This window comes from Hippocampus zosterae, chromosome 9 (genome assembly GCF_025434085.1).
Source record: "Hippocampus zosterae strain Florida chromosome 9, ASM2543408v3, whole genome shotgun sequence".
NCBI classification, from domain to species: Eukaryota; Metazoa; Chordata; class Actinopteri; order Syngnathiformes; family Syngnathidae; genus Hippocampus; species Hippocampus zosterae.
Window position 1 is genome coordinate 7677381 of NC_067459.1, and position 15433 is coordinate 7692813.

At 41.7% G+C, this 15433-nt stretch overlaps 1 protein-coding gene across 1 annotated transcript; it reads right to left on the reverse strand.

The window, feature by feature from the left end:
• Positions 1 to 102: 102 nt before the first annotated feature.
• LOC127607124 (adenosine receptor A3) lies at positions 103 to 6306 on the reverse strand. Its single transcript, XM_052075228.1, has 2 exons — positions 5593 to 6306; positions 103 to 2366 (listed from the first exon to the last, which is right to left on the reverse strand). The coding sequence occupies exons 1-2, from the start codon at positions 5970 to 5972 to the stop codon at positions 1706 to 1708; spliced, it is 1041 nt and encodes a 346-aa protein (XP_051931188.1). The 5' UTR covers positions 5973 to 6306; the 3' UTR covers positions 103 to 1705.
• Between the last annotated feature and the right edge of the window lie 9127 nt (positions 6307 to 15433).

The following is a 15433-nucleotide window of genomic DNA, read 5'->3' on the forward strand; positions in this document are numbered from 1 at the left end:
ATAGATAGATAGATAGATAGATAGATAGATAGATAGATAGATAGATAGATAGATAGATAGATAGATAGATAGATAGATAGATAGATAGATAGATACTGTATGTATAGTTCATGTATTTTATTACCTTATTCACTGACAAAAACATATTTCAATACAAAAATGAAGAAACACATTCAATTAACCCATTTTGGGACCAAAAAAAACCCCAGCAAAAGCAGCTAATCTTACAGGACTCTTGATAAACCAAATGTTGGGTAAGTCAATTTACAGAACAGAGAGTATAGTCCATTCCTGCTTTATAAGCTCATATCAACAAAAATGTCTTCTAACATATTTTATTTTGCCATTCCGAAAACAACCACCAGGTGGTAGTATAGCTGTTGATTTACGTTACAACATCCCCAATGAACATAGCATTCTTGATGCCTTGACTATTCTTGTTCAGCGCTTTTCTACCTTACAAACTCAAAGCGCTTAACACTGTTAACTAATTTATCTACTGATGGAGCAGCATCAGGAGAAATTCGGGGTCCAGTTCCTTGCTCAAGAACACTCTGGCTTGGTCATATTTGACCAGCCCCCAAATCCCCAATCTCTGGGTTGTGATACCTCTCTCGACCATTGAGCCATGCCGTTTCAGTGCAACTCCATCCACCCAACCATCCATCCATTTTTTGATTCACTTTATCATCACAAAGGTCGTGGGGCGTGCCAAAGCCTATCCCAGCTGTCTTTGGGCAGTAGACGGCGGGCACCATGATCTGGTTGGCAGCCAATCTAATGGCACACAGAGATGAACAACCATCCGTGATCACACGCACACCTAGGGACAATTTAAAGTGTTCAAACTGCCTATCATGCATGTTTTTGGAATGTGGGAGGAAACCGGAGTACCCGGAGAAAACCCACGCAGGCAAGGGGAGAACATGCAAACTCCACACAGAGAGGCCGAAGCTGGAATAGGACCCAGGACCTCTACACTGTGAGGTCAACACTGGACCATCGGGCCACCTTTCAGTGCAAGTCAGTTTTATTTATAGAGCACTTAAACAAAACTGCAGCTGAAACAAAGTGTTTTCCACAAATAAAAATACAACACAGAGCACAGAGTAAATTCACCACACTGTGACCGATCAATGGGGACAAAATGTAGATCAACCCGCCTAGACATCCATCTATCCATTTTCTATAGCCTGGGGTCGGGTCGCATAGACAATAACTTCTGCGGCGAAGCCCAGACTTCCTTCTCACCAGCCGTGTCTTCCAACTCATCCAAAGGCGTTTCCAGGCCAGGTGGGAGACATAGCCTATCCAGTGTGTCCTGGGTCATCCTCGTGGCCTCCTGCCAGTGTGACATGCCTGGCACACATCTCCATAGAGATGTCCAGGATCCAAATCAGATGCCCGAGCCGCCTTATCTGGCTTGTCTCAATGTGGAGGAGTTGCTACCACGACAGGCACAAACCACTTTTTGGCCACAATTCCGATTGGTCGCCTCAACAACAGAGGCACGGAACATGGTCCACTCAGACTCAATGTCCCCCGCCTCCCCTGGCATGCTCAGACAAATTTTCAGAAAAAGGGAGACAACAAAAGATTTTATTTAATTTACACTTGATGGGTATACAGTCACTCTAGGAAATCACCGACTGTATACGTACCGGTACATGCATTTAAGGAGTACATTTTCCATTAAATGACCACGTTAAGCACGTAACGGCACATTGTTGTTCATACTGTTGCTACTTTGGTTGTTGTCCATAGTCTGGCTGGACTGAGAGCCTTGGAGCTCATCCCCGCATGTGAGGCACCTCCGCCAGATCTTCAGGTATGCCGTCCTGATCTTGTGTATCTTAAAGGCATACACCACTGGATTCACAGCAGAGTTGGCATGAGACAACAGAATGCCCACATGAAAAGCGCTCGCCGGCACTGCGGCCAATTCAAAGTAGGCAATGCAGTTCAGCACGTGCAGCGGGATCCAGGAGAGGGCGAAAAGGATCAAGACCAGGGCAAGAGAGCCTGCTAGCTGCCTCTCTTTCTTCAGGTAGATGTGAGATCTCGCCTGGGCCCCGTTGCCTGGCTTTTCTTTGAGGTTGCCACGAATGATGCAGAAAATGTAGCCATACAGTGCCGACATGACTACTAGCGGTGTCAGGCTGCAGAGGAAGAAGTTGAAGTAGACCAGATAGGACATCGGGATCACGGCGATGAACTGGCAAATGAACAAGGAGTTGCGAGACTCTGGGGAGGTGGTGTCTTCGTTGTGCCAGCCCAGCATGGGCGCGAAACTCAGAGGCAGAGCGACAAGCCAACATGCAGCAACCACAGACCATGAATGTCTTTGTGTTACCGTCCGTTTGTACCTGCAAACAAGACAGTATGGATGTTTCACTTGTCCGTTTTCAGTATCGTAAAGCAATATTTAATGTTGTGTGTTGTCGCAAATTAGTTAGTGGTAGTGGCAATTGCAATAGTCAAAGCTCGCGAGACTAAGAGCAATTTCCATCACCATCATCTTAATTTTATTTTCTAAGACCCACGCAGATGTATGAAGACTGTGTCAGTGGCCTGACATTTCACTGTTACACATTGTGTTATTGCATGGTGTGGGCAGCAGACAGGCAAGTCAGATATCCTTCGTACATTGGCCAATTGAAAAAAACTGATTCCAAAAACAAGTTATATTAGTGATCAGTCACCTTGAAGTGTTAGATGTTTACGCAGAATAGTAAAATCAAATCTTGGACTAGTCGACAAATAGGTTCGTCATCTTGCCAGCGCTCCCACTTGGCACAGTAAACTGTGCGGTTAAAAAAAGTTTTCTCCATCCAATGCATGAAACATGAAGTGCATGTGGGAGCCCAAATATTATTCACACCTTATAGACAGCACTTACTTTGCTCTATATCAGGGGTAGGGAACTCCGGTTCCTCAAGAGTCATGTGCTGCCTGTTTTAGAGCTCTGTCGAAGTCTGAAATGATCATTACCAATTGAATCAGATGTGTGGGAGTAGGGAGAGATCCAAAACAGGCAAGATATGGCTCTCGAGGAATCGGAGTTCCCTTCCACTGATCAATATATTTGGATTTATTTGTATAGCGCTGCTGTTTCCAGTCTCGTCTCGAATGGCGACTTTTGCGACAACCACTAGCAAATATTAGACAATATTTACAGTACATTTAGATAGACACTACAGCTGTAGTGAATAAGGCAAAGTCAAGCTATTATGAGTACCGGTATATCGCGTTCACTTGCTCCTTTGAGACGCATTATCAAGCTCGAACTCACTGGATGGATACCAAACCATTACTTTTGATTGAACAACGTATTATTTCATTCTAACTCAATTTTACAAATGTTTTTTTCCCATTTAATGGCTGATACAATGGTCAAATCCAATATGGTGGATGTGCTGATATATCGCAGAAAGAAAAAATGGAATATGGATCAACCCAATTGATGTGAAATGATGTTTGTAGCGGTTGTTGTCGGACATACATTTTAGTGAGAAATGATTGCAATTTGACAGATTAAACGACATAGCTTTTGTTTTACACTTATGTTGAGTTTCAATTGTAGCTACAGTTATTTGAAAGGTGATTCTGCACTGTCCTTGGCACTTAAAAACGTATTTGTTGCATATAAGCTTGTGGACCTAATGGTAAGTATTTTCAGTAAGGCCGTAAATGGCTGTTTGCCGCTAGGACTGGCCATCATCCATCCATCCATTCATTTTCTGAACTGCTTTATACTCACACATGTGCTCAAGCCTATCACAGCCGTCTTTGGGCAGTAGATGGGGGACACCCTGAGCCGGTTGCCAGCCAATCGCAGGGCACACAGAGACGAACAACCATCTGCACTCACATTCACACTTAGGGACAATTTAGAGTGTTCCAGTCACCTGTCATGCATGTTTTTGGAATGTGGGAGGAAACCGGAGTACCCAGAGAAAACCCACGCAGGCCCGGGGAGAACATGCAAACACCACACAGGAAGGCCAGAGCTGGAATCAAACATGGTACCTCTGTACTGTGAGGTCGACATGCTAACCACTGCCCACTGGGCCACCCTGGCCATCATCCATCCGTCCATTTTATGAACAGTTTATCCTTAATCAAACAAAATCACATCGCCGTTTCTTTGTTTTTATTGACTTAGCGATAAACAATTCAACATTAGTATTTCGCAAGTCAAAAATAGCTACTTTGATAAACTCATTCATTCATTCATTCATTCATCTTCCGTACCGCTTGATCCTCACTAGGGTCGCGGGGGGTGCTGGAGCCTATCCCAGCTGTCTTCGGGCAGTAGGCGGGGGACACCCTGAATCGGTTGCCAGCCAATCGCAGGGCACACAGAGACGAACAACCAACCACACTCACACTCACACCTAGGGACAATTTAGAGTGTTCAATCAGCCTGCCATGCATATTTTTGGAATGTGGGAGGAAACCGGAGCACCCGGAGAAAACCCACGCAGGCCCGGGGAGAACATGCAAACTCCACACAGGGAGGCCGGAGCTGGAATCGAACCCGGTACCTCTGCACTGTGAAGCCGACGTGCTAACCACTGGACTACCGGGCCGCCCCTTTGATAAACTAAAATAATTTAAATATTTATCTTTAGAAATTGCTACCTAAAATGGGAGGGCAAAACCACCTACGATTGATGTGTCTGTCTCCTTCTACCCTAGTGAACATGTAGTGTCAGAACTGGAATTTTGAATGAGAAAATGAATGTTATGATGTAGCAAAAACTATAACCATGGGATTAGGGACACGTATTCACCATAAATCATCAAAAACAGTTACTGTAATTTAGTGTGCTTGTGAATTTCGCTGGTTCTAGTGTGTCCACTTAGCCCCAATGCAAGTGGATTGTAATGCCTAAAACAAAAAAAGACAATTTTCTCGATATACATCATTGTCCTGGATGAGTAGCATATTAAAATTCAAGACATTGTGGTACATTAACATGCTTTTTTTCCCCCCCAATATTTTTCATCTTCATATCATCCGTCCATCCATTTTCCAATCCATTTATCCTCACGAGCCTCACTGGCGTACTGGAACCCATCTCAGCTGTCTTTGGGCCATAAGCGGTGTAGACCCTGGTTGTCAGGCATTTTTTTTGATGATGACGATGATGATTATTATTTTGTAAGTTTGAATTATGTTTTGTTTTAATGCCAATAACAACAACAAATCTGCCTCAGCAAGATTCATCTTGACCACCCTCTTTAAATTATAAAAATGGTTCCTAAAGAATTACGGTTCCTCAAGGGCTACCGTTTTTTTTTTTGGCTTTATTTTTGATGTGTTTATTGTTTCCATGTAATTTGGCTAAATTAAGTCACCAAAGTATTATATACAGCTGTTTGTATGATACAGTACGATTGTTCACCAAGGCAAAGAACTAGCAGAATACTAAACACTCACTATTGTTAAAATAATATCTCCTCAATAAGATCGAGGTAGTAATTTGGATTTGTACTTGTAGCTTCTGAGTTATCGGTCTTTGAACTTTACTGACATTCAACAATTGTTCCGAAGTCCTGCGAAAACACATTAAATAATTACTTTACCTGAGTGGGACGTACACACGTAGAAAGCGGTCCAGCGAGATGGCCATGAGTGATAGAATAGAAACCAGGGTCAACAAGATGACCACGCAGCTGATGAAGAGGCAGGTGCGAAAGGATGTGCTCACCCTGCCGTCCACCAGCACGGCCAGCGGGACGGCTACCAAGCCCACCGCGCAGTCAGCCACCGCCAGCGACACGATTAAACAGAAGGTGGGCTGCCCGATGCTTTTGGTCATCTGTACGGCAGCGATGACCAGAGTGTTTCCGAGGACGCAGCAGACGGCGATGAGTACCTCCAACGAGGCATAGACCATCTCGCCCGCATGCATCACGTCTCCTCTGTGGTTCACCATGCGGTATGGTGACACTTCGATTTTCATCTCAGGCTTGAATGGTTTGAGGAAGTCAAATGTGCTTCTTCCTATTTCTGTTAAGGCTGACACACTTTAACCCTGATGAATGTGATTGTGCTGTGTCAGGAAGAGGCCCCTACTTTTGTTGGTTTCTTTGCTTTAAGTACAGTGTATGAGCAAATGAATCAGCACTAAGGTAAATTCAAGCCATAACCAAGGGAAATGGAGACAAATCACACCATAAATAATCATTAATACAGTTAACCACACCGTAAGATCAGTTTCAGACATTTGTTGCGTTGTCCCTTCTGTTTGAAGATACTTGCAAAGACTGAGAGGTTTTGCCCCGCCCCCCCATTTGCTCCCCCCCAAAGCGTTTAAATTGCTAATACAGTGAAACTCCTCTACAACGAAATCATGTTTGCAGCAAGAACTTTTTCACAAAAGGGGTTTTGCACTGTAGCAAATTTGATCACAGATGTAAACACACACACACACACACACACACACAAACAAACGTATGTGTACTCTTAATTTATATTGCAATAGTGCATAAGTATGAGCATACACCTATTTGACACTTCATATTGTCAGTGTAGATAGAAAAAAAGGGAAAGAAATTGCAAAATTTGCGATCAACATTCACTTTCACTTACATCAATTTCTTGGATAATGTCTTTTATTTTGCTTCCTCCGTTTTTCATTTTGATCATTTTTACCCTTTCTTCCAGCGTTAGAGCTCTTCCTGTCTTAGCTACTTGACATCCAAAGGTCTGTTTTGTAGCCATTTTAGCAATGCAGCGTTTTTGTTGTGTCTGAAACAAACAATATCAAATACTTCCTGGACTACTGCACATGTGTGAACCAGTGTGGTGGTTTCTGTTGCCGTTTCCGAACGAAGCAGTAGAGGTCGCTGTTGGATTAGACTTCGTTGTAGTGAATCTCGTCGCGAGGCAAGATAAGAGAAAAAGATTTCGTATACCGCCAACGGTGTTTTTTTTCGTTGTATGGGGTGAAGGAACGTGGGAATGGTGTTAATGCATGAAGATTGTTTCACACTAGGGGGTATTTCCGCCCATTTTGGTTTCGTTGTAGAGGAGTCTCACTGTATGTTGCCCGGTGACGCACTTCAGCATTGGGCTTGAGTTACCCTACCCTATGAGAACTGGAACACTTTCCTTTGCACCCGTCATCATCCAGCGCAGTTATGTTCCTGAGTTATTATTACCAAGCACAAGCCTGTCAACTTGCAAGCTCGCTGGCGGTTAGCCACCTTTCCTCGTGCCGTGTAAAGCACCTCGACGACCTTGTGGGATCTATTCCAGCAGCTGGAGGCTTTAATTGGATGTGTTTTTGCATCTGAAATGTGGGATGTCGGGATGTGTAGGCATAAGATGCTACACGAGTTAGCATCCATTCGGACACGCCCATGGCGTTAGAGCAGTGAAAAGGGCTAGATTATTGGTTTTTTTTCATTTTAATCTCGCACATTCAGCAAGATTGTTAAAATTTTTCTCTGTGGTGTATGAAATTTAGCAGACAATTATTCCCACAGCAATTTCATATGAAATAATTTTTACATGGGTGACAATTTTTATTGTGGTGTCCGTGGAAGGCTGAACTCAATATTGAACACACATTTCCTGGCATTTTGGCCAAGTGTATGCTTCCAACTTGGTAGGAAGCCACTTTTTCTTTCGCATGACTAAAGGACATTGCATGAAGTCCTTACACAAGAGATTAAGTTTTCCACGTCTCTAGATGGACTGTTGGTGTGTCTAGACACTTTTGTCCACACAAGGTATAAAGTACCAGTGGTGATTGTCTCATGTGATCTAATTTGAAGAAAACCCACATATGTATAACTCGTGTGTCTGGGACCATTTTGCAAACACACGCAAAAATGAAGACCTCAACTTCTATGTTTTCAAGTGCCAACTTTCACATCTCATGATGGTTTATCTTTCGGTTACACTTCTCAACAGCGCGCATTGAACACCTCTGGAATTACTGTCACTTTTACTTACACAGTCTTTTTTGCCTGAAATGTATCGCTCACTGCAAACAAAAGAATGTGACATCAAAAGTTCGTATGTAATGTGGAGCCTGTAAAAACTTGGAATGTTTGCCTTTTTTAAAGGGTAATATTGAGGAGGACAAAATGGAGCTTGCAGTTTAAGACAGAAAAGGCAAGGCAGCTTTATTAACTGTATATTGTGGATTTCATCCACAAGGTAACTTCACATTCTTAAGGGTACAACGTTTAAAAGCATTAACAAAGAAAGAGTTAGACATTTAAAAGAAACAAGTAAGTTACTAAGATGAGAAAACCTTTATTTGTATCACAATGGAGAAATTACAGCAGAAACATTATGAAAGGGAGAAAGTAAAAGACAAAAGTATATAAATATACGCATTTTAAAAATGGGTAAGTGAGGGTGAGTCCAGGACTAAAATGGCTAAAAGAACATTCAGGGGGACAATGAAGATTTTTGAAAAAAACATTTTAAAACTACTTTAAAAGACCTTAATCCTATGTATGTCTGCTTCCATCTTATTTGAACGGGTTACATAATCATTGTAAAGTCCTCTGTGCTGTAACACGCTCCTGTTCATTTTTAACTTATGCCAATGGACTGGTTGCACACTGCAGCTGTCACGTCACGTGCCCGCCAGCAGGTGGCGGGCTTTTCCCTCCGCCAACTGCACACCTGTCCATAATTTCGGGCTGATTATCCTCCTTTATTAAGAGGCTCCAGCAGTCCACTCACTGCCGGAGAATTCCACGCTGTGCCATTGTTCTCTCGTGCTAATTCCTCTATTGATGATTACTCGTTGGCTCGTTGCCTTTTTGCTTACGGCCATCACTCTTGTTATTCGCGTTGCCTCTAAATTGTATAAATCTATATTGCCTAATCAGTTCTCCCTCGCACTTTGTTTTTTCAGCGAGCGTTTTCGGTTGTTTCCTTATTTCTTCCCTGGTCCTTATTTGACCAGCGTTTTTTGTTACTGTTTCCCTGTCGGCTCTTTCTGTTCATTATTAAAAACTTTTTGTGTTCATACAAGATCTTTTCGTGTCTGCTTTACCTGGGATCCACCTCGTTATTTTGTTGTGCACGAGGCGATCTTTCATCGCCTCGGGCACAACGTGACAGCAGCACAGTACAATGGTTAGCGGCTAGCCCATAACTCTCGATGGAAGAATGTGAAACCTGAGGTGAGGTGTGCCATCTAAATTATGGCAATACTTGACGACACCATATGCCATTTTTAGAGCGCAACAGACTAGAAAACAAGTACAATAATGAACAGTAGTGTGTTAAAGCATAGAACGTGCCACAGTGATTATGTAAACCAGTCAAAAATGTCCAGTATGGCAGCGTACAAAAGATGTCATTATTTCAATACTTATCCTTTTTTCAGGGACTCAGCTACTATTGATATTTGCATATAACGTTCCTATAAGTCGGTGATAGTGTAGTGGCACACTTGCCTGACTTGTGTGCAGGCAGCGTGGGTTCCGTTCCCACTCAGTGATGGTGTGCACGTGTGTGTGCTTGATTGTTTGTCTCTATATATGTGCCCCGTGACTGACTGACGACCACTTCAGGGTGTAGTCCGCCTTCTGTCCGAAGTCAGCTGGGATAGGCTCCAGCAACTCACCGTGACCCTGTTCGGGATAAACAATATTGGATGAATGGATGGATGGAGGCTCATACACACTGCCTAATGGAATGAAGGAAATTCATTTTGAATCGTTTGTTGCTTTTCAGTCGACACTGTAGCTCACTGGGAGCCAGTGTGAAGCATTTAGGAGAGGAGTAATATGTTCTGATCTCTGTGTTGTCTTTTCAGAACCCAACCTGCAGCGTCCTGCAGCTATTTGATGCTCTTTTGAGTGAGTCAAGTCAGAAGACCGTTGTACTAATCAAGTCTACAGGTGATAAAAGCATGGATACGCTACTCCCTGCATGGAGCATGCTGCCCTTCACTCTGCATTTTTTTTAGTTGGCAGAGGCTCTTTCAGTGATTACCTTGCTATGACTACTGACAGTCAGATCCAAATTTATCAGCGAGGTTTTGGACTTGGTCTTTGGCTTTTAAAGATAGCGGTTACAGGACTGGTCGCCAGCCAATTGGAGAGCACATATAGAGGAACAACCATTCACATTCATATCTATGGCAATGCTACAGAGAACATTACAGACCTTTGGAATGGAGGAGAAACTTTCAAATTCCACAAAAGTAGCGGTAGCTGGTTAGAGCATGGATTCGAATCAGAAACCTGTGAGTTCACGTGTATGGTGTTGCCTAGTTTAAGAAAATTTATTTTGCCATGTGTTTCACAAATTGTTTAGACTACTGTTAAAAATAACAACAACAACAACAACAACAACAAATAGTACCGCACTGTCAGGTGCTTTATATTGGATTTGTTCAATTTCAGTGCCGTTTGACCATTTAAACAAGGGGAAGAAATTGTAGACTGATTTTTCTTCATTCAAATTTGATCACAAAAGCAATTTTTTGATATTAATCCATAAACTATGTTCAGAACTATTTTTTTCCTTTTTCTTTTTTTAATGTACATTCGAAAATTCAAAAGGCTATCTTCGATTTGAAAATAGCATTTTGGTTCAATAGCGCAGACGTTAATCATTACGGAAACAAACGAAAAAACGATTTTGGTTAAGTGATGTTGTTTTGTTCGTAACAGTCACAATGCAATGCGCAAAGGGGAAGAAGTAAAGTTGATTTTGTCATGTAACTTCCTCATGTTTTTTGAACTGTCTTCATTGAGTGTCAGCATTTTTGCTGGCAAGATGTCTCTCAAATTTTTCAGACACACATACTGATAAAACAATTAAAAACCATGTTTTTAAAGTAAAATGCCCTATTGAAACCTGATAGCCAACTGTTCTTTGTCTCTATTAAAAATGCCAGCCTCACAAGGTTGAGCATCAAATTTAGGCAGATGATGATCATGAAAACCCAAGGTAAAAAACTTTGTGTTCCCAATGATGGTAGCGTGCAACGAGCTTCACTTTGTGCCCCTCAAGGAATGTAATACACTATAGACTGTATAGTTAGCACTTCTTGGGGGGGACTGGAGGCATTCCACAAACTATACAACCGACAACTTCACCTCACTAGGCTCCACTCACCATGGAGTGACTCACCATTCATTAGCGCGAAGAGAGAATGGGCTGAGTTTGCGGTATTTTTGTCCACCTTGTCAGTGAGCGAGCTGTCTCACGGGCAAAGACAGTAGATTGTATAGTTATCTCAGAGGGCGCACAAACCCCACAACTATTCAATCTACTACCTCAGCCGAAATGACAGAAGAAAGGGAAGGCAGAAGATCACATGTCATCTGTTCATCTATGGCACAAGAAAATAGTAGAGTTAATTAGTTTGATGGTGTGTGGCAGTGAAATAATGCGAACAAACACAGTATATCCGTTAACCAGGTTGCACCCTGCTGGGATTGCAGGAGATTAAATGTCAATAATAAATGCACAATTTCCTGCAAATTGTGCATTTTAACTAAAGCAAATAACTGTATTGAAAATTGAATTAAAAGGACATATATAAAAATATATGCAATATAATACAATACATGCTGATTTATATAGTGCTTTCACAACAGTGGCAGCTGTAACAAAGCGCTTAACAAAACAGTTAACATAAAGTAAAATAAACAAACACAACACATAACATAAAACACGGACAGTCGTGCAGTCCTAACCACTTTTCCGTCACACGCTTTGTTGTTTGAAGCGGTTTGAGATGAAAGGACAAGAACTGAGGCCCTGCACGAATAGCAAAAATCTGTAAGTAGTAGACTCTTAGAAATGTGCCCCAGGTGGTACTAAACGCTTTGTTTATAATCACCAGTAGATGCCAAAAGATGGTGGGAAAGCACTACCTTTGAATAAATGGTGTTCTTCAAGTCACTTCAACATAGTTTCTTGAAGCAAGATGGTAGAAAAGCAATCATTTTGCCAAAATAAATCTCGTCATTTCAACACAGTTTCTTGGCAACAAGAAGGGGACAAAACAATACTTTTGTTAAAACAAAGCTCCTCAACTCACTTCAACAAAATGCCTTAGCGGCAAGATGACACAAGATGCAAGTGGTAGCTTCCATTGATAGCAGCACCTCTGGAACTTATATAAAAACTAACTATAAAAATTGATGAGTGCAATTGAAGACAAATACAGAATGATACTAGTAATGTACATTTACAGTGGAGTTTGTTTTTCTATATTTTGGCTCTAACTTTGTTGTTGTTGACTGTCTAGATGTGGATATAGTTGGACTGTGAGGTCCCAGCGCAAAGGGCTTTGGGCTTTGCATAAATTACCATGTGCTCAGCAGTGGCTGGAGCGTCTCACAGCTGACTTTGGGCTAAACACTCTGGACTGGTCTGCAGTCAATTGCAGGGCACATTTCGAAAAATATTCATCTGTTAATCTGTTTCCTTTTGCACTTGTCCTCATTAGAGCGAATGAGAGACAATTATTACAAAAGAAATAGAAACACTGGAAACCACCTTTATTTCGAGACAAAGAAGAAAGCCTTCTCTTTGGTTTGGTTCGGTGCTCTTATTGTCTTTGAACACAATAATGTGTTAAACGGACTAAGGTGTGCGAGGCTGGACTGGTTGCTGAGAAAATGTTGGATGGCTTGCAAAGGACTACTGCAGTAGTTTTGAGCAAGGCATCAGTTGCTCCTGTGTGCACTCCCATCACTTTGAAAAAGTCTAGTTTTCTTTTTCTTGGATGGACATAAACTCCTGCCGACCAGATGACGACTGTCCATTGTATGGACTTTCCAACAAGCTTCAGACATGAGCGAGCATCTGGCAGCCTTATTGTGCGCTCCCATTTCCCTTGTATCCTTTTTTTTCCAGGCCTTTATTTTGCCTCATTGACATGCAGCTTGGCATGGTGACAATGTCCTGGTTTCTTGGAACCAAAAGACCTCAAGAGAACCAAAAAAAACACTGCTTCCCCCTTTCCTCCAGGCTCGACCCCAGAATGCAAATGGTAGTACTTTCCAGTCCATTTAATTAATCACTTATGTTTTCATGACATTATCCATGAACCAGGAAGTAGCCTGTTGAGAGAGAAATGTACTTTATGATGGAACAGTTCCTCCCATCCCAGAATGTAAATGTTGGCGTGTAGTGACTGTCCTTCCAAATGTAGGAAGTCATTTTCCATGAAGTAGAAATTAGCCTGATTGCACACTAAAAAAAATACCCAACAACTTTCATTACTTCAATGAGATGAATTTGCCTTACAATAATGCGGAATGGTCTTGTATAGTCCACTGAAAAACAGAAACTACACTGAAAATTTCCTGGTGTTAATTCAACAGAGAGCGTGTTAATTTTAACACCAGCAAGGTGTCTAAATGCATCCACACTAGCTGATGTAAAAGTAACATTTAGTTAAACGTGAACTGATCCACACCCAGTAGTGTGTTAAAGCAACAAAATGTAGTGTTGACATTGAAACAACGATGACACTATTGAGTGTTTAGAACACTAACGATTGTTCATGCCAACACTATACAGTGTGGTGAAAAATACTCCATGCCGCATTATCTTAAATAAAACACTACACAATTCCAATTTATCACACAAATAACATCAGGTCAGACACACTATGACCAGTGAACAAATCCTCCTCAATTCTAAATGGCAATCATTCAGGTAACCATCAAAACCCAGAGTAATAACATTTGTGGTCTATCTCATTGTGATTAGGATTTAGATTTTCTGGAAAATAGGTGATTTTCAGGAGCCCTCCAAACAAGCATTTCAGTCTGCCATTCAGTTCCTTAGTTTTTCAGTCAGGAGGTAGCAACACAAAATATTACATATTTGACAAGAACCTTATAATTGGTCTGGGCAGTGTCGCATCTCTCTGTGCATGAATGTTGCCTTCATTCTGGCACTTTGACAACTGTCTGGTTCACCAAATGTTTCATCATGGACATGCATTCATCACCTGATGGCTGTTCAGATGTTGAGTAGTCTTTGCAAAGTCCGAGGGCCACTTTCAAAATGACATTGCAATAAAACAGACAGAAGAATATGGACACAAAACAATTAACATGACACACTGAAGTCCATTTTCTGTCGGCCTACAGAGCCAAATGAGAAAACCCCTTTTTTCGCAACTCAGTGCTCACATTAATTTGGTGAGGCCTTGTCTTACAGATTGGGAAAGAGTGTGACAATTCCATGTACCTAGATATTGCGGAAATTGACGTTTTCAAATGCGCACTTAAATCCAATCAAATTGTTTCTAGGACACTTGTTTTTTCATATCATCTAATTTACATGTTACAATTTATTGAATAGGCACATTAGTTTGTCAACCGACAAATGACACTCATTAGACTGACTACTTTCTCGTCTATAAAAAGTCACGTGGAGTGTGTCACTTGAGCTGCCTACACCTACTTCAACCACATGTTAAATACCATGAATGATTGGCTGTGTCGCCCATGTGACATGACGTTCCACCGAAATACAACTACTGGCGTGTCTGTCTTTAACAATATAAAATAGAAAATTCAAATGGAAACCGAGGTATGAGGCAATTTTTATTTCATCAAATGCCATCGTGAACGTTTTGCCGACCTTAGGGACCTTTGAGTCCATCTTGCGAGCAAGGAGGAAAATGATGCTGAAGAAAGTGTTTCGACTCTAACCAGTCAATTACATTCATTACATAAGGTCATGGATTCAAGTTCACATAGACACCAATAAGGGTCGATCCAGATGACACCTCAATTTAAAAAAGTATTAATGCTGGTCCTACAGTATTTGCAGTTTACTCTGCAGACGTACAAACATGCAAAAATACAGTGCTCAACAATTGTTCACGCTTTTATCCAAGTCATTTATATTGTGTTCCTGCCATTCCAGAATTCTCAATGGTACGGCCACTTTCATCTTACAGTCTTCCATGAACGTTATGAGTTGTGTTACTGAGTGACCCTTGCTCCTTATATTTATGGAGAGACCTTTCTATTTTTCGTCGACAAGCCGTTCCTTGCCTTCTCTTGCCTCATTCTTGTCCAACCACAGAACTTGCTACAAGGAGGGGAAAATATTTCACAAAACAATCAGAACACACAGAAAAATTGAACAAAAAGTGTGTGTTTTTAGTATTTAATTTAGTCAACGATCTTGTGAGGTTAGACTCACAGGAAACCTGCTGAGGTTAAAACAAATGTGCAGACATTAACGGCACATCTGGACCATCCAGATCTTAATCTCATGATTGATTTTACATGCCTAGCACACACACACGTGCACACAAACACGCACACACACACGCACGCACACACACTGTGAGAATGTCATCTCATGTCATCACCCCCCCCCCTTTTTTTTCTACGTTTGATGATTTGGTTGCTCATTGCTGCAACGTTTAAAAGTGGATGTGGCTCATCTCTGAGAAGG